The following is a 27,228-nucleotide window of genomic DNA, read 5'->3' as shown; positions in this document are numbered from 1 at the left end:
TGTTTAATTTATTGTTTGGTCTATAAAATATCATAAAATTGTGAAAAAATGTGCATCACAATTGCCCAGAGCCCAGGATGATGTCTTCAAAACACAAATATATTCTGGTTACAATTACTGTATGAAACAGAAAAAAGTAGCAAATCCTCACATTGTAGAAGCTGGAACCAGAGAAAGATTGGCATTTTTGCTTGAAAACTGATTTTCTGCCGATCAACAAACAGGTTCATCGTTTCAGTCCTATTCTCAGTGTTTTCCTAAAGCCTGAAATATAAACGGTAGGGTGTGTGGCTGATGAGATCTTGTGAATTACATTAGTCTTGTCTTTTTTAAAAAAAAAAATATAATAATAAAGGAATAGCAAATAAAATGTGAAAATTACTTGGCCAGTATCACCTTATCAACTTCAATGATTAGTGGTGTCATAACTTAAATCAGTAAAGTAATGTACATTTGTTTTTTGAATTTATGTGTAAATGTTTTTTTTGTTGTTGTTGATTTTTTTTTATGATTATATGGTTGTTGTTGCAGACAAGCTGTTGGGACAACTCAGGGAGGTTCATTACGGTGGAGACCAAAACACTCATAACATCCATTCAAACACAGTCCACATAAAAACAGGTAAGTACAGCACAATACAGTCCCTCATCTCTTCCTTTTGTGTATCCATGGTTTAGTCATGTTTCTTTATCCACTTGAGGTTTTTATCTTTTTAATGATCATTCTCATGCTTTCTGAAGACTGAAGCTTTGTATTTTCCCATTTGCCTCAAACTGTCTCAATTGCAGTTTAGACTTCTATAACCCCCAGGGGTTAAAACCTGGGCTCGTCCGGGATTTGAACCCGGGACCTCTCGCACCCTAAGCGAGAATCATACCCCTAGACCAACGAGCCAGCTGTAGCAGGTTTTTATGGCTGTTTCTCTGGCCATCATGGCTCATGATTGAACTCTTTCTGGTGATGTGGCGTCTTTGGGCTACTCAAAGAGCACCCTCTGATTATGATTCACTGTGGTGTAGTTGTAGTGACAAGATTGCTAAACAACGTGGTGCTTTCCTCTGCCATAGCAGGAGTTCAAGGTCAAGGTCACTTTTATTGTCTCCCTCAGGAGAAATTGGTTTTGGACAACTTGACAATGCTACTCTTTTTCTAGATTGGCTGATAGATAATATGTTTATTTTGAGCCCACCATTTATTTATTCTGCGGTTCCAACAGCAACTAACTAATCCCCCAAAATGTTTCTTTACTTTTTTTGTTTAATTTATTGTTTTGTCTATAAAATATCATAAAATTGTGAAAAAATGTGCATCGCAGTTGCCCAGAGCCCAGGGTGATGTCTTCAAAACACAAATATATTCTGGTTACAATTACTTTATGAAACAGAGAAAAGTAGCAAATCCTCACATTGTAGAAGCTGGAACCAGAGAAAGATTGGCATTTTTGCTTGAAAACTGATTTTCTGCCGATCAACAAACAGATTCATCGTTTCAGTCCTATTCTCAGTGTTTTCCTAAAGCCTGAAATATAAACGGTAGGGTGTGTGGCTGATAAGATCTTGTGAATTACATTAGTCTTGTCTTTTTTTAAAAATCTATGATAATAAAGGATTAGCAAATAAAATGTGAAATTTACTTGGCCAGTATCACCTTATCAACTTCAATGATTAGTGGTGTCATAACTTTAATCAGTAAAGTAATGTACATTTGTTTTTTGAATTTATGTGTAATTTTTTTTTAATCATTATGTGGTTGTTGTTGCAGAAAAGCTGTTGGGACAACTCAGGGAGGTTCATTACGGTGGGGACCAAAAAGATCTAATTAAACACAGTTCACATAAAAGCAGGCTAGTACTGTACAAAATCCCTCATCTCTTCCTTTTGTGCATCCTTGGTTTAGTCATGTTTCTTTATCCACTGGAATTTTTTTATCTTTTTAATAATCATACTCATGCTTTCTCTCTGTGTTCATGGAAGTGAAGCAAATCTGATGTCAGTGTGAAACGTATAGACTGAAGTTTTGTATTTTCCCATTTGCCTCAAACTGTCTCCACGTTGCAGTTTAGACTTCTATAGCCCCCAGGGGTTAAAACCCGGGCTCGTCCGGGATTTGAACCCGGGACCTCTCGCACCCTAAGCGAGAATCATACCCCTAGACCAACGAGCCAGTTATTACATGTGTTTATAGCTAGTTCTCTGGGCCGTCATAACTCATGATTGAACTCTTTCTGGTGATGTGGCGTCTTTGGGCTACTCAAAGAGCACCCTCTGATTATGATTCACTGAGGTGTAGATGTAGTAACAAGATTGATAAACAACCTAGTGCTTTCCTCTGCCATACCTGGAGTTCAAGGTCAAGGTCACTTTTATTGCCTCCTTTAGGAGAAATTTGTCTTGGACAAATTTGGAGTTGATAAAATTGCTAATAACTGATTAGACATTTCACTTAATGAAATGTAAGGCTTTTGGATTTAGTTTAGTGACAGTGCTTTTCAGGAATGATGGCACTCTCCTCTTTGGTTTTGTGTGCTTTTCAGTGCTTTATATTTACAAATGAATCATGATTTAAATGCAATTTCTTTTCTGTCTTGACTGCTCAAACTTCATGGAAGTGAATCTTATCCTAAATCACTGCAAGCATGTTTCCCTTGAAAAGGTCTGTGTATGCACATTAAATAACAGATAACATAATGTGCATCACTAGCATGCACACATTAACAGCAACAAAAAACACTGTATTTGCGAGATAATCCATCATTGAAACTGAGAATGTTTAGCAAGTATTCATCCTAAGTATACTTTGCTTTTGACTTTTGAGGCAAGGTGGTCAGATAAATCACAGAAATTCTGATTTGACAGGTTGTATGGCAATCCATTAGTTAAAACAACATATAAAAGTGGTCTACATATAACTGGAAAATATCAGATTTTTGTGTTCACTCTGCTCACAAAAAAATGGGTTTGGGCCATAATTGTAGTCTAATCTGTCAGATGATGACAAACGATCCAAAGTCATTCCAAAGTCATCTTCCCAAGAAGAAAGCCAAATATCATTACTGACATGATCCCATGTTATTAACATAAACATAATCTGTTATAAGCATTTCAAAACATCTACACTGCACTTAGAAGTTGTAAGTCCACTGGTAAGCATGATTTACTTTATAAACTTGAATGGTACACCACGGCTGTAACTGCAAGATGTAAATACCTGGAATGATAAATGTACATTATCGTGCCTGGCCAGATGATTAGCAATATCCAGCAGGTAAAACCTGGCAATTTGTGCTATTGCTTGTAGTGATGTACTCAATTTAGTAGTGCAGTCTAAATTCATAAGCAGCTTCCGTTGGTTTTCCCTTTTGCCGTAGAAATACATTCTTAGGTTTCTGTGTCCCACAAAACAAAAAAGTCAGGGCTCGTCCGGGATTTGAACCCGGGACCTCTCGCACCCTAAGCGAGAATCATACCCCTAGACCAACGAGCCTGTATACAGCTGTTTACATCTGTCGTTCTGTGATGTTCAGACCTGTAATTGAACTCTTCAGATTGGTGACATGGCAACTTGTAACTCAGAACCTTCTGTTGGCCACACTTATATGTTCATCTCACTGTACAAGACAAGCAACACTGAACTTTAGGTTGTTTATGTAACCCCTGGTAGTATGAGTAAGATGTCTTACTATGGGATATACCTCTCTGTGTATTCCTTAGAATCATTTATCTCATTATGCTAATCCTGATTGGCTGGTGATTGTGACGTCTGTGTCAGGTGGTTCCACTTACCTTTAAATAACTTACGCTACTACACAGGCGTCACTCAGAATAAGCAACTCTTCTCACTTCATCCCAGCAAGAAGGGTTGTCTGGTGATACATCTCACTCATACTACTCCGAGAACTGGGGTTAGGCAAGTAACCTTGTAGTGGTGTACTGTATTTAGTAGTGCAGGTTTTCTAAAAGTCTAAATTCGTAAGCTGCTTCCTTTGGTTTTCCCTTTTGCCTTAGAAATTAATTTTCAGCAGCTTCTTAGGTTTTTGTCTCCCCCAAAACAAAAAAAGCAGGGCTCGTCCGGGATTTGAACCCGGGACCTCTCGCACCCAAAGCGAGAATCATACCCCTAGACCAACGAGCCTGGCCTTCTATGGCATAAGCAACTCTTCTTGGTTCGTCCCAGCAAGAAGGGTTGCCTGGTGAGACATCTCATGCATACTACTCTGAGAGCCGCTGTTAGGCAAGTAACCTAAAGTTCTCATAGTATTCATTTCGATGTCTCACTATGGGATATGGAGACTCCTGTATTGCCAAACAAGCTTATCTCAGCAACCACCATCACTCAAACAGTATTACTCTGTTCCAGCAAGGGCCCTAAGCCCAGTACTGTGTGAGCCATGCATGGAGCAGAGACATCCAGTCGCTAAAATTGGACAAAAGTGAGGGGCGAGGAACATCTCACTGCTGCAGTAGAAACCCCTCTAAACAAAGCCCATGATGTGGCCAGGCCATGAGTGGAATGAGCTTGCAGGCCTGCCGATGCCTGCAGTCCCTGGCATATATAAGCTAGAGCAATCGCTCCCACCATTGCCATTGCTTTGTAATAGATTTTCCCATATAGGGATTAGCCCAGGATACAAAGAGTTGGTCACTACTCCGAAATCCCTTTGTCCTGTCTATATAGTTGCATAAGGCACAAACTGAACACAGCATGTTCAACTGTTGTTTTTCAGGGGAAGAAAAAGCCAACCACCTTGTCAATAAGGCGGGGTTAGGTTTTAGTGACACCCTGACATGCCTTGGGGCAAACTGAGTACATGAAGGGTGCACCGAAAGCGTGTGAATATCACTGACCTGTTTAGCAGATGCCAAAGCCAGCAACAACACTGTCTTCAGAGACAGATGTTTCAAGTCAACCTCCTCCACTGGTTGAAAAGGAGGGCCCATCCAAAACCACTGCCAAGTCCCATGGGGGAACCACAGCTAGGTCCAGCTTTGACCCCAGTTGCACTGTCCTTCCCCTCCCCGTTCCTGTCGTACACCTGAATGTTGCTAGCAGACAGGTAAGGTTCATTATCCAACAAGCTAGCTTGGCATGGTAGCCATTGTTGAAGACTCTTAACAGTGAAGCAGACACAGTGGTTGCACGAACTGGAGGCTTTGATAGCCAGCCAGGCATGTTCCAACCCAAAGCAGCACAAGCAGACCTGGTGTGTGTCTTTGATTGAGATTTGTTACTGCAGCAGCAGAGTCAAGGCCCAGAGTCTCTATCTCCTCTGTTGTAAGGGGGGCAACATCCATCTTCGCTAGCAGGCATACTAACAGAGAGGAATGGCAAATTAGCTGGCATGCTAATCCCATGGGTGAGCGTTTCGCCAGCCCCCTTGGTATGCAAGGGTGAATGCTCGGTGAAGTACTTGAGCTGCTGTGGTGGGTATTCGAGGCCGTTGAAAACCTGGCCATTGTGTGACTAGGTGAAAAGCACTCCGGTCTATGGTGAAGGCTGGAGAGTTGAAGTGTATCAAGTTAGCTAGCACCCAGTGACAGCATGTTTAGCCGAGATAACTAAACTTAGCACAAAATGTAAGGAAATTTGTGTTTGGTAGATTATTTCTTTGTTGTAACAATGCTTCTTGGCAATAAATCTTATACCGTTGGAAAGCCTGTTTATTTCCCCTTTAAACGGTGCCACATTTGTAAGGAATATGCATTTGTGGGATGAGCAGCAGAGCTGAGTATGTGGGTTGCACCCATGAAAAATTTGCCAAGTCTTCTCTGCCATTGACTCTTGTTTGATGTTTGGTGGATTGGATGATTGAAGTTTGAAGAAACAAGACATATTGGCAATTTAACAATTTATTCATTTAACAAACAGGAGCCTCAGTAGCGTATAGAAGAACCATACACAGCCACAACAACCTTGCACCTCCTCCTCATGCTGGTCCCCAGCCTGGTCACACACTGCTGTGGGATGGCATCCCATTCTTCAACCAGCGTTTGTCGCAAGTCAGCCAACGTGGTTGTGTTGGTCACTCTGGCACGAACAGCACGCCCAAGCTGATCCCATAAGTGTTCAATGGGGTTGAGGTCAGGACTGCTGGCAGGCCATTCCATCCTCTCCACTCCCAAATTCTGGAGTTAGTCTCTGATAAACCCCGCTCTGTGGGGGTGAGCGTTGTCATCTTGGAGGATAGAGTCCCAGACTGTGGAGATATGAGATTCCCACTGGTTGCAGAATCTCATCTCGATATCTCTCTGCATTGAGATTGCCTCCAATGATGACAAGCCTCATTTTTCCAGTGAGGGAGATGCCGCCCCACACCATCACACTGCCTCCACCAAAAGATGTTACTCTATCGATGCAACAATCAGCATAGCGTTCTCCGCGTCTTCTCCACACTTGAAGGGCAGTCATGGCAGGCCTCCTGGCAGCCCTATGAGACCGGAGATTGACTTCATACAGTCTGTTCCGGATTGTCTGGGCAGGGAGCTGTCGGCCATATCAGCCTGCAAACCTTGACTGCAAATCTGTAGAAGACAGCCTATGGTACCTAAGTGCTGACAGGGTGAGGAAATGGTCTTCTTAGGGTGTCGTCTTCTTGGGATGCCCACTTCGCAGCCTGTCTCTGACATCCCCCGTTATATGGAACTTGGCCTTCACTTTGGAGATGGTACTAGGGCTCATTCCAAATAATGCTGTAACTTGGTTTTGCGGAACACCAGCTTGAAGTTGCCCTATCGCACAGGCCCTATCCAGATCAGTCAAACCTGGCATGCCGATTCATGGAGCAGACACTGACCACTGTAGCAGGGCCCATGCTCACAGGTGCTGATAGGCACCTGATTGGCAGCACCTGGGGGTACCAGAAGCTCAAAACAAGAGACAATAGCAACAGCAAAATAAGCTGTTTGGCATTTGCAGAGAAGATTTGGCAAATTTTTCATGGGCGCAACCCACATACTCAGCTCTGCTGCTCATCCCACAAATGCATGTTCCTTACAAATGTGGCACCATTTAAAAGGGAAATAAACAGGCTTTCCAACAGTATAAGATTTATCGCCAAGAAGCATTGTTACAACAAAGAAATAATCTACCAAACACAAATTTTCTTACTTTTTGTGCTAAGTTTATCTTAGAAAAACAATGTGCCCTGATCTAGGTGAAACCACCTGACATGGACATCGCGATCACTAGCCAGTCAGGATTGGCGTAATGCGATAAATGCCAGGGTATACGGCCAAAGAAACGCAGTGGAGAGAGGCTGAGGCTGTGGCTGCATTAGCCACGCAAGAGGATATGGCCAGAGGATACCAGAAGCACATGCGCAATGCATCCTGGTACATGTAGTCAGAGAGAAGGAAAATTCAGACTAAAACTCTTGACTAAATTTACTATCAACACTGATTGGACATCCACTTAAAACGTGGTGAAATTTCCCTTTAATATTGTTTACTGGGTTTTCACACTTATATCTAATGATGAAAAGAGGGACACTTTTGAACTTAAATAAACAAAGTAATAATTAAACATTTGCGAAATGTAATGAATCAAATTTTGTTATGAAGATCACCATACAGCAAAGCATATGACACTGAAAAGGTATTTGGGAAAGTCTTTGTGCACAAATACTGACTTTGCTACCTGCTGTGTATACAACCATTTAATGTAAGCACTAGAGCTTTAAAAACTAATATTGTCAGGGTTTTGACCTTGGAACTTTTAGTACCTTAACATCTTTCCACTGGCTCAGTATTGCACATTTTGGCACCTTTTAAACATCACAGCAGAGGATAACTGTGCTGATTCATGATATTATTGCACTTCTATGGAGCAGGGCCTAATGTGACAGTCCCTGCATCCAGTCGAGCTGTGTCAACATTCATTAAGTTTGATTTATATTGTGTGTTAAAGCGTTATGCCATAGCTATGGAGCCTATGCATGTAGCTGCAGAAGCTACACCATAGGTTATGCAATAACTGACATGCACCTGCTCTGAAATGTAACTACACACCAGGGCTACAGCAGCAGTGGAAATATCACTGTGATTGGCTGCTTGTGTTTTCTTCTGCAAGTTCCTGAAGCTTGCGGAAATTTTGATAGTGAAAAAGTCAACTTTAAGAAAATTAGTTCTATGTTTGGTTTGACTCCTGACTTGTAACCACGAAGAGCATTGCTGTATCACTGTAATGAAATATTTCTACTCTAAGCAATTTTCAGTGTCATTTGATGGCACGACATCATTAATTAAGTGTGCTCTAGTATGTTTTGAAAATCTTTCCTACACTTCAGGGGAATTTGGCAAAGAGAGACAACGAAAGTATTCACTGTAACACAATTTATTTGCTGGTGTGACCCGGATGGATTACAACAAAACAAAAAAAGCAGGGCTCGTCCGGGATTTGAACCCGGGACCTCTCGCACCCAAAGCGAGAATCATACCCCTAGACCAACGAGCCGACATATGGGACTGTCAACATCTGTACTTTGCTGATGTATAGACCTGTAATTGAACTCTTCAAATTGGTGATGTGGCAACTTGTAGCTCCACATCTGTAGTCCAACAGCACCCTCTGGTGGCCACAATTATACATTCATCTCACTGTCTATGACAAACATCACTGAACCCTAGAAAGTACTCCCTCATGGACCAGTGCACCATGTTGTAAAAATGAATAATAATTGCCTCTATTACTTCCGTGTGTCACTAAGTCGTTACAACTTCCTTAAGGTTGTTTTTTCACTATCAAAATCTCCACCAACTTCAGAAACTTGTCGAAGAAAACACAAGCAGCCAATCACAGTAGTACCTCCACAGCTGTTGTAGCCGCGACTTGTAGTTACATTTTAGAGGAGGTGCATGTCAGCTATGGTGTAACCTACAGCATAGCTTCTGCAGTTACGTTCATAAGCTCCATAGTTACTGCATAACCCCTTAACACACAATATAAATCAAACTTAATGAATGTTGACACAGCTCAATTGGCTGCAGGGACTGTCACATTAGGCCCTGCTCCTAAGAAGTGCAATAATATCATGGATCAGCACAGTTATCCTTTGCTGTGATGTTTAAAAAGTGCACTGGCTCAGTGCAATACTGAGCCAGTGGAAAGATGTTAAGGTACGAAAGGTTCTGAGTTCAAAACCCTGACAATATTTGCTTTTAAGGCTCTAGTGCTTAAATCAGAAATGAAATGGTCTTATCAGGAAAACAAAACACAAGTCAGTACTTTGTGTACAAAGACTTCCCCAAATGGTCTTTACAAGAATGATTCTCTTGAGATAGTCAGCAAAGAAATGTGTTCTTGCAGTGTGATATATGCTGTGTGTTTGACATTACGTTTACAAATCAGTCAAGACTTGGTTATTCATTTACCTACTACTTTCTACACTAGACATTACAGTTCAGGAGGCTGACATGACTGGAATCTTCAGAGTATACAAGACACAACACAAGTGTTGTGGATGGAGTAAAGTTTACTCCAATGCAGATGAGAGAGGGCAGCCTTCTCCATAGGATCAAATTTCATACACGGAAGTAATAGAGGCAATTATTATTCATTTTTACAACATTAAGGATGGTGCACTGGTCCATGAGGGAGTACTTTCTAGGGTTCATTAACAGTCTTACTGCCATTGATGGTAACAGGATTAACAAGTTAATTAAAAAGGCTGGTTCTATATTTAGTTTGACTCCTGACTTGTAACCAGGAAGAGATTTAAGACCATGCTTTAGTTCAAAAGTCATCCTGGATATCAGGCCCCATATACCATCAGATAATACATGTTATTTTGTGTGTTAGTGTTAATAATGTTGTGTTATGGCTTTCATATGTTGTCTGCTGTGAGCTGCTGACTTGTGTATCTCTTGTTATTTGTCACTGTGCATGGGAGACCAAAATAGTTTCCCTTCTGGTGATGGTCACTCTGTATCACAGTGAATGAACAGAAACACAGTGACTACATGACACTAGTCTCCTATTCAGTAATGAGACAAGATAACATTTAAAAAGAAGGGTTGCCTGTAAATCTATAAAAATTTCTCTTTATGGCAAAGTGAAGTGAAACAGTTACTGTGGGGAATATAATAAAGCATGATACCACCAGATCATGTACAATACACCTGTCTAGTGTACAAACTTGTTGTGAGGGTGCTATCAACAGAAGAAATGAGACGCTGAGCTAGAAATCAAAACTTATGCTTAAGGTATCTACAGCAAGACTACCACTATCCACTTGTGTCACACATAAATCCGGCATTCATACGGATTGGCTCAACATGATATGCAGTAATGTAGCTGACTATATAGAAAGCACCATTTAAAAACTGACAGTGATCAGCTTTCAGTGCTTTTGTAGCTCATGAGACTCAAAGTCATTCAGAGTTTTGTTTTGGCCCTTAAATTCATCTGATAGGACAAGCTACACTGATAATTATAATGATGTACCACTGTAATGAAATATTTGTATTGTCTGAGCAATTTTCAATGTCATGTGACAGCATAACATTATCATCATTAATTAATTAATTAATCATTAATCAAGTGTGCTCTAGTATAATTTGGAAATCCCTCCTATACTTCAGGGGAATTTGGCAAAGAGAGCCAAGGAAAGTGTTCTCTGTAACACAATTTATTTGCTGGTGTGACCCCAAGGGATTACACAAAACAAAAAAAGCAGGGCTCGTCCGGGATTTGAACCCGGGACCTCTCGCACCCTAAGCGAGAATCATACCCCTAGACCAACGAGCCTACATATGGGGTGGAGAACATCTGTAGTTTGCTGATGTATAGACCTGTAATTGAACACTTAAAATTGGTGATGTGGCAACTTGTAGCTCCACATCTGTAGTCCAACAGCACCCTCTGGTGGCCAAAATTATACATTCATCTCACTGTCCATGACAAACATCACTGAACCCTAGAAAGTACTCCCTCATTGACCAGTGCACGATGTTGTAAAAATGAATAATAATTGCCTCTATTACTTCCGTGTATGAAATTTGATCCTATGGAGAAGGCTGCCCTCTCTCATCTGCATTGGAGTAAACTTTACTCCATCCACAACACTTGTGTTGTGTCTTATATACTCTGAAGATTCCAGTCTTGTCAGCCTTCTGAGCTGTAATGTCTAGTGTAGAAAGTAGTAGGTAAATGAATAACCAAGTCTTGACTGATTTGTAAATGTAACGTCAAACACACAGCATATGTCACACTGCAAGAATACATTTCTTTGCTGACTATCTCAAGAGAATCACTCTCGCAAAGACCATTTGGGGAAGTCTTTATACACAAAGTACTGACTTTGCCACCTGCTGTGTGTTGTTTTCCTGATAAGACCATTTAATTTAGGTAACCCACTACAATTTTAGGCTACATAATATTTTTATGAATATAATTTCAAATATGAAATAGCCATTCTTCTAATAATCATTTCCTGCCTTGATCCACCCAATTATATACTGTTCTCGATGCATTACTGGTTTCCATAGCACCCTCAATCTAACTAATCTAGACTAATGCAGGTGGCTGTTTCTTGTCTTAATTTCAAGAAGTTAGATGGTGTAGAAATGCAGGAAATTTGTCTTAAATTACAATTTTTTTCTGTGGGAAGACCCCCAGACCCCCTCCCTGGCGATTATGTAGCTATCTTTACAAGTTTGCTCCCCCATTTTGAGACATAACCAGGCGCCCATGCTTGCATGTGTTGTCTTTTTTCATGTGTGTGTGGGTGGGTGGTAGGGTGCCTCACGGATTTCAATCACTGACCTCACGGATTTCAGTCACGTTACCTTGACAGGTACGCAATGGTCATTTGTCTAATTTTATGAATTTGTCGGGTGTTGTAGAGCTGGCCTACGTAGAGCAAGTTTAGTAAAGTCATTGCAGCATTGCAGCACTAAACAAGGCCAGAGAGAGTTGGAGTGGATCAATTTACCATGAATAATGCTAATTTTATTATGAACAAATGTAAGTACTACTGAAATAACACCTGAAAGTGGAGTGACAAAAGGTCTTGTTGTCCCAGCTATTTCAGTGCCAGTGTGTTGAGGACTTGGCAAGTTCGACTCAGGAGTACAAACTTTTGAGAATGGGAGGACGATTGATAAAATAAAACAAAATTTAATATAGACTGATCTGTTCGTTTTAATACATTTATATTTAGTGAAATGTGATGATATCTGTACATATAGACCCCCAGAGGCAGTGCTGTTGTTCTGTCCAGTAAAACATGAAGCTTCACTTTGCATTCAGACAAACTAATGTTGCAGCTACAATTGTTAGATTTAATCTGTGTGACCAACATTTATCTGCCAAAAGGAATTATATCATATATCAATATACTACAGAGACACTAGAGCCAGCAGTAAATCACCAAAGAGCTGCACAGATCACTTCACTGGATCATGTTCTCCCCAGGATGACGACACAGGACTCGGGCTGCCAGCAGCTGAGATGAAGGGCTGGTCTAACTCGGCCAACGGCTCCTCACATCTCCGAAAATGTTGCAGCAGATTCACAAACAGGCGCTATTTAGATAACTGACCACACATTGGGAATCCACATGGTTACTTTCTCGCCTTAAAAAATATTACATCTTAATAAAGTGACATATTAAGTGTCCTAGAGCAAAACTTACAACAGTCTGGCTCAAAATCGCTGCCACGATGCCATTGCCCTCAGATATCCAATCTTCATCGCACTGCAAGACATACTGTGTAATGTAGGCCCAGCAAGGGCCCTCCTCTCTACGACAAAACAGTGACAGAAAGTTGAAACTGAAGAACATAAAATTGAAACCGAACACCATTGACACTGAAAAAATACACAGTGTAAAAAAAAAACAGTCATTGAAATAAGATAGACATGACGAAAAAATCTTAAGATTGACATTGAAAAACACATCATAATGCAAAAAAATACTGAAATAAAATAAGATAATAAGATTGTAATTTTTTTTAATATCCATGTTTTATTTTTCAGTTAACTTTTTTCAATGCCAATACAACTTTTTTCCAATACAAGTGTTTCAATGCCAATGTTTCTTTTTTCAGTTTAGGTTTTGTTTTCAACGTTAAATTTTATTTTCAATGCCAAAATGTAACTGTCACTGTTCTGGCTCCATAGCTGACTTGGGTATCTCTTGTCATTTGTCACTGTGCATGGGAGACCAAAATAAATTCCCTTCTGTCACTCTGTATCACAGTGAATGAATGAACATAAACACAGTGACTACATGACACCAGTCGCCTAGTCAGTAATGAGGCAAGGCAAAATTTTTAAAAAAGAGGTACCCATAAATCTATAAAAATTGTGCTCTAGTATGTTTTGGAAATCCCTCCTATACTTCAGGGGAATCTGTCAAAGAGAGCCAAGGAAAGTGTTCTCTATAACACAATTTATTTGCTGGTGTGACCCCAAGGGATTACAAAAAAAAAAAGCAGGGCTCGTCCGGGATTTGAACCCGGGACCTCTCGCACCCTAAGCGAGAATCATACCCCTAGACCAACGAGCCGACATATAGGGTTGTCAACATCTGTATTTTGCTGATGTGTAGACCTGTAATTGAACTCTTCAAATTGGTGATGTGGCAACTTGTAGCTCCACATCTGTTGTCCAACAGCACCCTCTAGTGGCCACAATTATACATTCACCACCTTCTGAACTGTAATGTCTAGTGTAGAAAGTAGTAGGTAAATTAATAACCAAGTCTTGACTGATCTGTAAATGTAACATCAAACACACAGCATATGTCACACTGCAAGAACACATTTCTTTGCTGACTATCTCAAGAGAATCACTCTTGCAAAGACCATTTGGGGAAGTCTTTGTACACAAAGTACTGACTTTGCCACCTGCTGTGTTTTGTTTTCCTGATAAGACCATTTAATTTCTGATTTAAGCACTAGAGCTTTAAAAGCAAATATTGTCAGTGTTTTGAACTCAGAACCTTTCGTACCTTAACATCTTTCCACTTGCAATTCCAATTGCACATTTTGGCACCTTTTAAACATCACGGCAGAGGATAACTGTGCTGATCCGTGATATTATTGCACTTCTTGGGTGCAGGGCCTAATGTGACACTCCCTGCAGCCAATTAAACTGGCTCAACATTCATTAAGTTTGATTTATATTGTGTGTTAAGGAGTAATGCTGTGGCTATGGAGCTTATGAACGTAACTGCAGAAGCTTCACTGTAGGTTACACCATAGCTGACATGCACCTGCTCTAAAATGTAACTACAAGTCGGGACTACGGCAGCTGTGGAGCTACCACTGTGATTGGCTGCTTGTGTTTTCGTCTACAAGTTTCTGAAGTTGGTGGAGATTTTGATAGTGAAAAAACAACCTTAAGGAAGTTGTAACGACTTAGTAATCTTCTCCTTTCAGTAACAGTCTTACTGCCATTGATGGTAACAGGATTAACAAGTTAATTAAAAAGGCTGGTTCTATATTTAGTTTGACTCCTGACTTGTAACCAGGAAGAGATTTAAGACTATACTTAAGTTCAAAGGTCATCCTGGATATCAGGCCCCATATACCATCAGATAATACGTGTTATTTTGTGTGTTAGTGTTAATAATGTTGTGTTATGGCTTTCATATGTTGTCTGCTGTGAGCTGCTGACTTGTGTATCTCTTGTTATTTGTCACTGTGCATGGGAGACCAAAATAGTTTCCCTTCTGGTGATGGTCACTCTGTATCACAGTGAATGAACAGAAACACAGTGACTACATGACACTAGTCTCCTATTCAGTAATGAGACAAGATAACATTTAAAAAGAAGGGTTGCCTGTAAATCTATAAAAATTTCTCTTTATGGCAAAGTGAAGTGAAACAGTTACTGTGGGGAATATAATAAAGCATGATACCACCAGATCATGTACAATACACCTGTCTAGTGTACAAACTTGTTGTGAGGGTGCTATCAACAGAAGAAATGAGACGCTGAACTAGAAATCAAAACCTGTGCTGTAGGTTTCTACAGTGAGACTACCACTATCCACTTGTGTCACACATAAATCCGGCATTCATACGGATTGGCTCAACATGAAATGCAGTAATGTAGTGATGACAGTGATCAGCTTTCAGTGCTTTTGTAGCTCATGAGACTCAAAGTCATTCAGAGTTTTGTTTTGTCCCTTAAATTCATCTGATAGGACAAGCTACACTGATAGCCTCATTATAATGCTGTATCACCGTAATGAAATATTTGGACTCTGTTTAAGCAATTTTCAATGTCATGTGACGGCATGACATCATTAATCAAGTGTGCTCTAGTATGATTTGGAAATCTTTCCTACACTTCAGGGGAATTTGGCAAAGAGAGCCAACAAGTGTTCACTGTAACACAATTTATTTGCTGGTGTGACCCCGAGGGATTACAACAAAACAAAAGAAGCAGGGCTCGTCCGGGATTTGAACCCGGGACCTCTCGCACCCAAAGCGAGAATCATACCCCTAGACCAACGAGCCTACATATGAGGCTGTCAATACCTGTAGTTTGCTGATGTATAGACCTGTAATTGAACTCTTCAAATTCTCTCTCCACATCTGTAGTCTAACAGCACCCTCTGGTGGTCAAAATTAAACATTAATCTCATTGTGCATGACGAGCGTCACTGCGTCATTACAACTTCCTTAAAGTTGTTTTTTTACTATCGAAATTTCCACCAACTTCAAAAACTTGCAGAAGAAAACACAAGCAGCCAATCACAGTGGTAGCTCTACAGCTGCCATAGTGCTGGCTTGTAGTTACATTTTAGAGGAGGTACATGTCAGCTATGGTGTAACCTACAGCGTAGCTTCTGCAGTTACGTTCACAAGCTCCATAGCTACAGCATTACCCCTTAAAGAGGTCATATTATGCCCCTTTTCCACAAGTTAACACAGTTCCCTGGGATCTTCATAAAATGTATCTGACCCGCTTTGGTCAAAATATCACAACGATCAAGCGCCACTGTAGTCTTCTCATCCTGTCTGAACAGTCCCGTCAGAATGGACAGTTTGAGCGTAAATAAACTCAGATTTTGCTGTGATTGAATTGCAATAAATGGATGAAAATGATGCCGAAATAACTGCATCGTGATGTCAACTTGTAAAAATCCTGAATTCATCCTTTGTCAGGTTTGTCTGCATGACAACAAGCAAACAACTGTTAAAATGCTTGTTTTTTGAATGGAGTTTGGATCGATCAGAGCTATGCTAACATTGTAGCTGCTCTCTCCACACTCAAAATAAGGTCATCTAAAGGCATGAATACAGCAGCGATGTTAAGATTTAAACACATAGATTTCTACATACTATGTTACATTAAAATCATATAAACTCACTGGTATTTAAGATGTTTATTATTGATGACAGCAGCTGAACTGGTGTGTGACTCTGGTGTTAGCTCGGGCTATGTTTAGAAGCAAGATTGAGGATAAATCCACTTAATCCCAAAAGTTTAAAAATAAACTCCTCCTGCCTGTAAACTGCTCTGGATAAGAGCAGAATCGGGTGTTTATTCCTCCAGAAGACAAGAAAGCAGTTGCAACAGCAGCAACGCAGGACTCTTCGGCTCTGCTCCTCGACCAGCTCTCTCCTGCAGAGTTCACCTGGGCTCAGCAGCCGTCTGTCGGTAAGCAGTGGCTCTGTCCCCTAGTCCAGCCCCATGATATGGGCAAATTTTTGCCCCTAGTTTAGCTTAGCCTAGCTTCGCCCCATTTGACATAAGAATGGGCATCAAATCTGAATGGCTTGTTGAATCACATGAGTACAGAGCAAGCTAGCCTGCACCGAACTGACTGGGTGGTCTTATTTCACAGCTTGTGTGTCAGTAGGCTCATCAGAGACCCAAATACATACACACAAGCACTGAAAAAGTGAGTTTTTCATAATACGGCCCCTTTAGCACACAATATAAATCAAACTTAATGGATGTTGACAACACTCAACACTCGACTGGCTGCAGGGACTGTCACATTAGGCCCTGCTCCCAAAAATTGCAATTATATCACGGATCAGCACAGTTATCCTCTGCTGTGATGTTTAAAAAGTGCACTGGCTCAGTGCAATACTGAGCCAGTGGAAAGATGTTAAGGTACAAAAGGTTCTGAGTTCAAAACACTGACAATATTTGCTTTTAAAGCTCTAGTGCTTAAATCAGAAATGAAATGGTCTTATCAGGAAAACAAAACATAGCAGGTGGCAAAGTCAGTACTTTATGTACAAAGACTTCACCAAATGGTCTTTGCAAGAGTGATTCTCTTGAGATAGTCAGCAAAGAAATGTGTTCTTGCAGTATGACATATGCTGTGTGTTTGACATTACGTTTACAAATCAGTCAAGACTTGGTTATTCGTTTACCTACTACTTTCTACACTAGACATTACAGTTCAGGAGGCTGACAAGACTGGAATCTTCAGAGTATACAAGACACAACACAAGTGTTGTGGACGGAGTAAAGTTTACTCCAATGCAGATGAGAGAGGGCAGCCTTCTCCATAGGATCAAATTTCATACACGGAAGTAATAGAGGCAATTATTATTCATTTTTACAACATTAAGGATGGTGCACTGGTCCATGAGGGAGTACTTTCTAGGGTTCATTAACAGTCTTACTGCCATTGATGGTAACAGGATTAACAAGTTAATTAAAAAGGCTGGTTCTATATTTAGTTTGACTCCTGACTTGTAACCAGGAAGAGATTTAAGACTATGCTTTAGTTCAAAAGTCATCCTGGATATCAGGCCCCATATACCATCAGATAATACATGTTATTTTGTGTGTTAGTGTTAATAATGTTGTGTTATGGCTTTCATATGTTGTCTGCTGTGAGCTGCTGACTTGTGTATCTCTTGTTATTTGTCACTGTGCATGGGAGACCAAAATAGTTTCCCTTCTGGTGATGGTCACTCTGTATCACAGTGAATGAACAGAAACACAGTGACTACATGACACTAGTCTCCTATTCAGTAATGAGACAAGATAACATTTAAAAAGAAGGGTTGCCTGTAAATCTATAAAAATTTCTCTTTATGGCAAAGTGAAGTGAAACAGTTACTGTGGGGAATATAATAAAGCATGATACCACCAGATCATGTACAATACACCTGTCTAGTGTACAAACTTGTTGTGAGGGTGCTATCAACAGAAGAAATGAGACGCTGAACTAGAAATCAAAACTTACGCTTAAGGTATCTACAGCAAGACTACCACTATCCACTTGTGTCACACATAAATCTGGCATTCATACGGATTGGCTCAACATGATATGTAGTAATGTAGCTGACTATATAGAGAGCACCATTTAAAAACTGACAGTGATCAGCTTTCAGTGCTTTTGTAGCTCATGAGACTCAAAGTCATTCAGAGTTTTGTTTTGGCCCTTAAATTCATCTGATAGGACAAGCTACACTGATAATTATAATGATGTACCACTGTAATGAAATATTTGTATTGTCTGAGCAATTTTCAATATCATGTGACAGCATGACATTATCATCATTAATTAATTAATTAATCATTAATCAAGTGTGCTCTAGTATATTTTGGAAATCCCTCCTATACTTCAGGGGAATTTGGCAAAGAGAGCCAAGGAAAGTGTTCTCTGTAACACAATTTATTTGCTGGTGTGACCCCAAGGGATTACACAAAACAAAAAAAAGCAGGGCTCGTCCGGGATTTGAACCCGGGACCTCTCGCACCCTAAGCGAGAATCATACCCCTAGACCAACAAGCCTACATATAGGGTTATCAACACCTGTACTTTGCTGATGTATAGACCTGTAATTGAACTCTTCAAATTGGTGATGTGGCAACTTGTAGCTCCACATCTGTAGTCCAACAGCACCATCTAGTGGCCACAATTATACATTCATCTCACTGTCTATGACAAACATCACTGAACCCTAGAAAGTACTCCCTCATTGACCAGTGCACCATGTTGTAAAAATGAATAATAATTGCCTCTGCAGAACATACACCATAGCTGACACGCACCTCCTCTAAGATGTAACTCCAAGCCGGGGCTATGGCAGCTGCTTGTGTTTTCTTCTTCAGGTTTCTGAAGTTGGTGGAGATTTTGATAGTGAAAAAACAACTTTAAGGAAGTTGAATAACGACTCAGTAATCTTTCAGTAACAATCTTACGGACAATGATGGGAACGGTTTTGGAGTAAAGAACCAGGAAGAGAGTTCAGACTATACTTTCACTTTAAAGGTCATCCTTTGGTGTTTTTAGTAGTCTAAAAAGTGTGCTGAGTGAGAAGTTTAGGCTGCAGAGATGCTCCACAAAATGATTTAGAAGGTCCTCTGTGCCCACAGCTGTAAAACATTTAAATGACATGATACTTGTTGTCTTAGATATGGGTTGTGTTTTCAACGTAATTGGTAAGGTCTCATTTTATGTCTTCCATTTGTAGATTAGATTAATGGTACTCTTTTAAGTCCTCACTTATGGTTGGCTTTTTAAAAATGTATTTATTGACTGTACATATATATATATATATATATATATATATATATATATGTATATATATATATATGTGTGTGTGTGTGTGTGTGTGTGCGTGTGTGTGTGTGTGTGTATACTAATTTTGTGGTTTAGTTAATTCAGAGTCTTTCATATGTTATTTGCTGTGAGCTAGCTGATGCGTATCTCTTGTTATTTGTCACTTTGCATGGGAGACCAAAATATTTTCCCTGCAGTGAATGAAGGAATGTAAAGACAGTGACTGCATGGCACTGAGGCAAGGCAAAACAGAAGTTACCTGGATCTAAATTTGGTTATATAAGTACATGTGTAGCCTACCGTTGCTCTTTATCACAAAATGAAGTGAAATAGTTCATGTGTGGAATATAATTAAAGCATGACACCACCGGATCATGTACAATACACCTGCGTAGTGTTGTGAGGGTGTCATCAACCGAAGAAATGAGACGCTACAAACTAGAAATCAAAACCTACGCTGTATGTATCTACAATGGGACTACCATTATCTAGTATGTTTTGAACATCCTTCCTACACTTGGATTTGGGATGACAGCCAACTCAAGTATTCACTGTAACACAACTTATTTGCTTGTGTGATCCCAACAAAACAAAAAACACAGGGCTCGTCCGGGATTTGAACCCGGGACCTTTCGCACCCTAAGCGAGAATCATACCCCTAGACCAACGAGCCTTCTTTCAACTGGACAACAGAATGTAAATCTCCTCCCCTGTCCCATCCAGACCTGCAGTTTCACTCAATGGTGATGTGGCAGCTTGGAGACCCACATCTCATCTGGCTGAACAGCACCCTCTGCTGCTAAACATTTGATTTTCTATTCAGCACTTGTTTTCTGAACTTTTCACAGCTGTGCTTCATCTTTGAGGTTATTTAGACTTCTCAGCTTTCTTTAATACTCTTCAGTATAGATGTACTTGCATAAAGTTTTGCAAAATACAATCAGCAGTTTCAGTCAGAAGTGAATGATCACCTGTCCGACACATCTGCAGCTCTGTGATGTCATCAAAACTTTACAAAAGTTGATCCTCAATAAATTCCATTTATTTTTATGTTGTTGTATTAAAATGAAGTATTAACAAGGCAGTTTCCTGCATTTACTCTGACCTAAAGACCAGCTGCCTGCAGCCTGAAGTCTCTGCCAACATGACATTATACCACATGATTTCTCTAAAAGATCTCCATGATTGTGATTTCAGTATGACAAATACATCAGTTATGGATTATAGCCTGATTTCTGCCACTGCTATTATTATTATTATTATTATTATTATTATTATTATTATTATTATCCCTACATTCTTGTCATATTATGAATTAAAAGTAAATATATAAGTTGCCATGGACACTGTAATGCTCATCTGTTAGAGATGATTAAATACAGCGGTAGACATGACGTCTCCGAAGCAAGGACGTCTCATTTTGTTAAATGCCTGCTGCCTCGACTCCTGTCTCCTTGTGTCTCTTCCTTGACTCCTCCGCTTGCCTCTCAGGTGGGAGGAACTAAGAAGCGAGGAGAGGAGGCAAGGAAAGGAATGGAGGATGTACAAACTGAGAAATGAGAAGAGAGGAAAGTCTCTCTCTTTCTCTCTCAATCCAACTGGTCAAGGCAGATGGCCGCCCACCCAGGTCCCAGTTCTGCTTGAGTTTTCTTCCCGTTAAAGAGAGTTTTTCTGGGTCTCTATAAATTAAAGAGTACAGTCTGGACCTGCTTTCTGTGAAATGTGCCCTGAGATCATTTCTGTTGTGATTTTGCACTATATAAATAAAATTCACTTGACTTAAATAGCAATTTGATGCATGTTTGGCAAGTTACAGTATTCACACACAAGACTATTCACTCTGTGTCATGAGCATTACGTCACCGCCTGTAGCCTTGGAAAAATAGCCTGTGCAGCAACACCTGCTGCATGTCTCATGGTACCTGTGCCCAGCCTCACACACTTGCCCTTGTTTGGGCATATACAACCACTTTGCTGGCTCTCCTCAAACTTGACCTTTTTTCTATCAAGGCCTGAAGGGTTTGTAACTTTTTGTTTATCCAGCTGACTGTTGTCAGTGTTTTCCCTCAGCATTTTTTGAAAATGGTGACTGTGGTATATCCTGGTATTGTTAGCTATTGTTAATGGGTGTGATGACACAGAAGCTCGATCAACAATGACAAACAGCACTGCCAGTCTCTCCTGAGGAAAGTTCTTGTAAGTTCATATATGATTTTAGTATCACTTTACTATGTGACAGAACATCTCTCCTTTTTTATATCAAGAACTGTAGGTTTCATCACATATGGATATATAATATTTTAAACAGCTTTACATTTTTAAATTTTGTATATGTTTACATTTTTTTTAGATTCTGGGCACACTTTGATTTATGATTCATTTTTGATGAAAACCTTTTGAAGGACATGCTTAGTATTTTGAATTTGGTTGCTGTGACTGAATCTTGGCAGTAGTTGCTACATACTGTATGCTGCACGTACTGTAAGCATTGGTTGTCAGTGTGGGTTATTTGTGTGCTGGTTTCCTTGACCTTTAACCCTAGGGATTAAAAGTTAGGGCTCGTCCGGGATTTGAACCCGGGACCTCTCGCACCCAAAGCGAGAATCATACCCCTAGACCAACGAGCCTGTCTGGAGTTAGAAGTTGTCATTCATGCCTGTGTACAATCTGTCTGACTGATGATGTGGCATGCTTTAGGCCGACAGCTCTTCTGACTGAACAACACCTCTCAGTGGTCGTTGAGGGGAAAAACAGCACACAGATCAACAGTCACATGAGCTGAAGTATGAAGCAGTACAACGAAGATAAAACAATCTGAACACTGCAACTCTAATAATGTAATACTATGGTCATAAATAAAGCCTGAACATTGATTCATTTCAAATGAACTAAACAGACAGAAACATGGTGTGAACACTTTTTACATTGTATTAAGGTAATGATTTTTATTAAGATAATAATACTAACGTTTTGGGCTGATTTCAGTTACTTACATAAAGTGTCAAGTACTAGGTATGCATGAAGACTATTAATAGTGACTGAGAACACCAACACAGGGTATTTGTGCAACTTGAGGAAAACCAATTTTGTGATTGTGAAATTGGTTTAATATCATAAATGTCACAAAAGTCGTATTACTGAATGTTCTCTATAAAATAGGCCTGGCAATCTTTGATTTGTGAGTTTTCAAAGGAACAAAATACATGAATAACACTGAACTGCAGGTGCGTTAGAGACAAAAAGTGCAAAAGGATATAAGACGTACATGGAGACAGTGTCCAAATGTATTAAAATACAACTCATAAACACAAATAAAGCACGACTGATAGAGGACCTTCGAGGCAAATCGATTTGAAGAGAACAGCTGTTATATATGTCAGTATTTGATACATTTTTGGTAATGATCACTTGAATTAATTTTTCTTCTTTTTTTCGAAGGGCAGAAAAGTAGACACAAATTAACCATTTTGTTCTGTTCACAAGTTTTAAAGAAAGGTTATGTTGTCAGCGGTATAGTCATTCAGCTGCCTACAAGGCAACGTTCAGGTCAAACTTATCCCAGATACGCGGATGTTCACAGTCCACATGCTGGAGTTAGCTTTCAGCTAATGTACCTGTAACAGCGGTTGTCAAGTCCCGGGTTTGTTATTACATTCACAAAATGGCAACAGAAGCGAAACGAGCCAAGGTTATAATTTAATGTGTTTTAATGGAAAACAAATCTGATGTTGCATTTCGCTATGTGTGTGTAATACAGTAAGTGTGTATAGTTGTTAGCTGCTAGCGGTGCATGCTGTTCTCTCTGTAGCTCTGTTAGAGGAGGATAGTTTAGCTCGCTACAGTTATCAGTTTGAGAGTGTAATTGCGTTTTATTTGTAGTGTTTAGTATATAGGTTGAGTGGGAGTAATAATTTTGACATAGGGAAAAAATGTAACATGTGGAAAACAGAACACTTCAAAAAGACGACATAACATAGCCTGCATAGAGGAAATATAGATATATGACACATAGGATATGTAACTTATTCACACAAATGATCTCATGTGGAACATACTAACTCTCTCTGTTGTGGATTCATGCGCTGGGCACAAAAGGCCTTAATGAGGACTTTGACATTAGACCATTTTAGTGAATATACATCCTGTGTGCCATCTCACTAACAATAATATTGCCTCTATGTATGTTATGTCGTTTTTTAAGTGCTCTGTTTTACATATGGTATTACATATTTTCTCTATGTCAAAATAATAGATATATTTTTATAAATATACAGAGGTGCTCTAATAGGTAGTATATATGACGGCTATCTAGCCTGAGTCCTTCATTGGAGTACAAACCATTGGGGGTCTATGCATTGTTTCTATTTGTACCTTTTGTCTATATTTGTACATATATGTAGCCTATTTATACATTGTATTTGTATTTACACAAATCTTTAAAAATTCATGTATATATAAAATATTGTAAGGTTTGCTACAACTTCATTGATGGCGATCTACACCTGGTGTGTTCTGTCAGCTGGTTTTGTTAACTGCAAGGTATTTTTTGATCCAGCACCCATCTCACTGGGTATTAGGATGCATGTGTCTTTTTTTATTTTCCAGGAGAAGGAACAGATGCCATTTTAAGGATTTTAACAAGATAATTTAACTTTTTGTGGAAAAATTATATCTGACACAAATTATTCTTCAAAGTAGAGTATTTTATATACATCTTGTATGTCAGGAGGGGATCCTTAAGTTTTTATCCATGTGACACTCTTGCTAACAGGTAGATCACAGCTCAGATCTCAGTGCCCTGCAGAACTTTCTACAGTGGTGCGACAGAGTGGGTCTGGTACTCAGCAGTAAGGTATGTTATGTTAGTTTACCAGCCAAGCAGTCTATGTGTTTTTCCCCAAACATATTTATTTTTCAGAATTTAACAAAGGCTCCCCCTCTCTGCAGGTGTACGTGAGTAAAGAGGGAACAGTGGCAGAATATGGGATGCTGGCAAAGGACAACATAGAGGAAGGCGAGGTTTTATTCACCATTCCCAGATCAGCTCTTCTTTACCAAGGAACAACCAAGGTGTCGGCCCTGCTGGAGCAAGGTGATCGTTACGTTAATGCTGTATTGATCTTTGCAGAGTGAGATTGTATTTCTGTACATATGATTGAAGCTGCCTGCATCACCCCTCCTCCGTTTAACCCTCCAGTTCCTCCCTTTTACCTTCGCAGAGAAATCATCTCTGGAGAGCTCGTCAGGCTGGGTTCCTCTGCTGCTGGCTCTGCTGTACGAATACACATCCTCACAGTCCCACTGGAGACCCTACCTCTCTCTCTGGACGGACTTCAGGACACTGGATCACCCCATGTTCTGGTAAAAAAAAAAAAAAAGAAAGAAAGAAAAACCCAGTGAATTTCTGTATTTTGTGGTCTCTCTTTTGCCATTCCATTCATGTCTACCACTGCTCATTCTCCTGGGCAACATTTCTCCTCAACTCTCTGACACAAATCCATCTTAATCTTCTTGTTATTTTCTAAAATGAATCTGCAGTTGCTGTATTATCACTATTTACATTTCTAGCTTCCGTCACAGTAATTCACAATTCATCAATTCAGGTCTAAAGAGGAGCGAGACAGACTGTTGAGAGGAACAGGTATTCCAGAGGCGGTGGACACAGACTTATCTAACATCCGGAGAGAATACACAGACGTGGTCCTGCCCTTCATCGCCAGGCATCCTGACTTCTGGAACCCCGGCACACACACGCTGGAGCTGTACACGCAGCTGGTGGCCTTCGTCATGGCATACAGGTTAGTGAGCATGAGACAAACACAGTCATACACATCATCATCATCTTTCTAAATTCATGTCTGTGATCTCTTTATACTTTTTTCCACCATCCCCTCCCTCTTCTTTCTTCTCTCTGAAGTTTCCAAGAGCCACAGGAAGAGGAGGACGATGAAGAGGACGAGGAAGAGGAGAAGGCCACCAACCCACCGATGATGGTTCCCATGGCCGACATGCTCAACCATGTGTCCAATCACAATGCTAATCTGGAGTTCACACCGGTGAGGGGACACAAACACCTTTAATATTGTTTTCAATTCGATTTGACGTTACTCGATCTAAACCGCATATTCCTTTCTGTTTTTCCCTCACATTCTCTCGTTCCCTCTTCACTCCACGTTTCTCAGGACAGTTTGAAGATGGTGTGCGTGCGGCCCATTCGTAAAGGCGAGGAGGTATTTAACACCTACGGGCAGATGGCCAACTGGCAGCTGCTGCATATGTACGGCTTCACGGAGCCGTATCCAAGCAACAGCAACGACACTGCCGACATCCCCATCACCACCCTCCACAAAGTCGTCACTCAAGGTGATTGTCCACATCAACACATGAAATATTACAGAAGCATCATAAGAGAGAAATGTTCTCCCAGATTAAGATTAATGTAAACATTTTGAACTCAAAGAAAATAAAATCGGTTTTGGGAGATTTTTTTTTCATGCTAGTTCAGTCTATAATCAGACCAGCTGTCTCCCTGTGTGTCTCCTCCCAGGTATTCAGTCTGATGTGGACCGGCAGCTGCTGGAGGAGAAGTGGGAGATGCTGTGTGAGATGATGGAGGAGAAAGCAGCTTTTGTGTTTGGCAAACATGGCTGCCTCACAGACACAGAGCTACACACTGTGCTCAAGGTGAGCGAGTACATGAAACAGTACGGTTGAGTGTGCGGAGACACCGAAGACCACCTTGTTAGAGATGAATATTTGAGGAAAACATAACTCTGGCTCTCTGTATCTTCAGGTGCTGTGCATGTCAAATGAGGAGTTCTCAGAGTTCAAAGATAATGAAGGATGGGAGGAAGAAGAAGAGGATGAGGAAGAGGCGAAGATTTCCCTGTCTTTCTCTAACGAGGGACTCCCCGGATTAAAGGCTCCATGGAAGCGACTGATCCATGAAGCGGCCCGTCTGACTGTGAGCTCCTATGGAGACGGGCAGGAGAGGAGGATGGAGGGAGAAGGTGTGGACAGCGACCGGGTTCTGATAGAGGACAAGGCAGCACGTGCAGGACTGAGCAGCAGGCAGCTGAATGCACTGCAGGTACGCTACGGACAGAAGAGCATCCTCAACAGACTGATGCAGCTCACGGAGTCATGAGATCACCCGTGACAGGGACTATTTTTTTTATCACGAGGAAAACTGCAACTTCTCTCTCAATACATTTACATGAATAAATATTTTTTTCCTGAAGACAGGTCTTTGATTTTTAACAGCACTCCTGTTAATATACACCATTAGTTGTTGATATGCAGGATATTTTGCCATTATTCTTACATTAAAAAGGGATAATTATGACAATGCATCATTTTCAGTAGTCTGCTAAATTGGAAAAGCTTTCATCTGCAGGGTACAAACCACAACATCTGCCCTCAGATTAGCACATGACACTACAGATGTTGCTCGTGTTTTAAAACCCTTGAAAGTTCCAGATTAACTGAATCTGTTCTAAGATAGTCAATGTTTAGTGAGAGCAACAGACTCCTATCTTTGCTCTGACAAGCATCCTAATGCAGTTTAGGGGAAAAATTTGATGCTTTTCTCTAAATAATGCCAAAAGTTAACCAGTACCTGTGGTCGTCAAACCTCAAATACCTTCAAATCTAGCTGTTATGAGCCATTCATCATTTGAGTATCAACATTGTAGTCATCCTGACACATCCTCCAGTCTTCTGGATGTACATAGTACAGCAGA

General features: G+C 40.3%; 1 protein-coding gene and 11 non-coding genes across 13 annotated transcripts; 1 reads left to right on the top strand and 11 right to left on the bottom strand.

Moving 5' to 3' along the window:
- Window positions 1–500: 500 nt before the first annotated feature.
- Window positions 501–26,726, top strand: setd6 (SET domain containing 6, protein lysine methyltransferase). Of its 2 annotated transcripts, XM_067588773.1 has the most exons (11): window positions 501–621; window positions 1,762–1,843; window positions 20,978–21,125; window positions 24,258–24,338; window positions 24,434–24,578; window positions 24,706–24,847; window positions 25,090–25,284; window positions 25,404–25,542; window positions 25,669–25,849; window positions 26,034–26,170; window positions 26,280–26,726. In XM_067588773.1, exons 1-11 carry the CDS (start codon window positions 516–518, stop codon window positions 26,631–26,633), a joined length of 1,710 nt encoding a protein of 569 aa, XP_067444874.1. In that variant the 5' UTR covers window positions 501–515; the 3' UTR covers window positions 26,634–26,726. The 2 variants fall into 2 exon arrangements, with proteins under 2 accessions (XP_067444874.1, XP_067444875.1); XM_067588774.1 differs by lacking the exons at window positions 501–621; window positions 1,762–1,843; window positions 20,978–21,125 and adding an exon at window positions 23,003–23,174.
- Window positions 823–894, bottom strand: trnap-agg (transfer RNA proline (anticodon AGG)). Its single transcript has one exon. It is a non-coding gene; the product is annotated as a tRNA-Pro (tRNA).
- trnap-agg (transfer RNA proline (anticodon AGG)) lies at window positions 2,092–2,163 on the bottom strand. Its single transcript has one exon. It is a non-coding gene; the product is annotated as a tRNA-Pro (tRNA).
- On the bottom strand, window positions 3,412–3,483 carry trnap-agg (transfer RNA proline (anticodon AGG)). The gene has a single exon. It is a non-coding gene; the product is annotated as a tRNA-Pro (tRNA).
- Window positions 4,060–4,131, bottom strand: trnap-ugg (transfer RNA proline (anticodon UGG)). Its single transcript has one exon. It is a non-coding gene; the product is annotated as a tRNA-Pro (tRNA).
- On the bottom strand, window positions 8,377–8,448 carry trnap-ugg (transfer RNA proline (anticodon UGG)). Its single transcript has one exon. It is a non-coding gene; the product is annotated as a tRNA-Pro (tRNA).
- Window positions 10,669–10,740, bottom strand: trnap-agg (transfer RNA proline (anticodon AGG)). The gene has a single exon. It is a non-coding gene; the product is annotated as a tRNA-Pro (tRNA).
- On the bottom strand, window positions 13,433–13,504 carry trnap-agg (transfer RNA proline (anticodon AGG)). The gene has a single exon. It is a non-coding gene; the product is annotated as a tRNA-Pro (tRNA).
- On the bottom strand, window positions 15,393–15,464 carry trnap-ugg (transfer RNA proline (anticodon UGG)). Its single transcript has one exon. It is a non-coding gene; the product is annotated as a tRNA-Pro (tRNA).
- Window positions 18,644–18,715, bottom strand: trnap-agg (transfer RNA proline (anticodon AGG)). Its single transcript has one exon. It is a non-coding gene; the product is annotated as a tRNA-Pro (tRNA).
- Window positions 20,088–20,159, bottom strand: trnap-agg (transfer RNA proline (anticodon AGG)). The gene has a single exon. It is a non-coding gene; the product is annotated as a tRNA-Pro (tRNA).
- Window positions 22,042–22,113, bottom strand: trnap-ugg (transfer RNA proline (anticodon UGG)). Its single transcript has one exon. It is a non-coding gene; the product is annotated as a tRNA-Pro (tRNA).
- Window positions 26,727–27,228: the final 502 nt, after the last annotated feature.

This window comes from Thunnus thynnus, chromosome 5 (assembly GCF_963924715.1).
Source record: "Thunnus thynnus chromosome 5, fThuThy2.1, whole genome shotgun sequence".
Taxonomy (NCBI): Eukaryota; Metazoa; Chordata; class Actinopteri; order Scombriformes; family Scombridae; genus Thunnus; species Thunnus thynnus.
Note: the sequence above shows the minus strand (reverse complement) of the source record. Positions and strands in the feature narration are given on the sequence as shown.

Bases quoted from the DNA above. Each gene is read 5' to 3' on its own strand.
- setd6 (XM_067588773.1), top strand. From the start codon at position 516: ATGGTTGTTGTTGCAGACAAGCTGTTGGGACAACTCAGGGAGGTTCAT. The intron at 21,126-24,257 runs CTTGAGTTTTCT...TCTTGCTAACAG, and splicing joins CCACCCAGGTCCCAGTTCTG to GTAGATCACAGCTCAGATCT. The intron at 24,579-24,705 runs GTGATCGTTACG...TTACCTTCGCAG, and splicing joins GTCGGCCCTGCTGGAGCAAG to AGAAATCATCTCTGGAGAGC.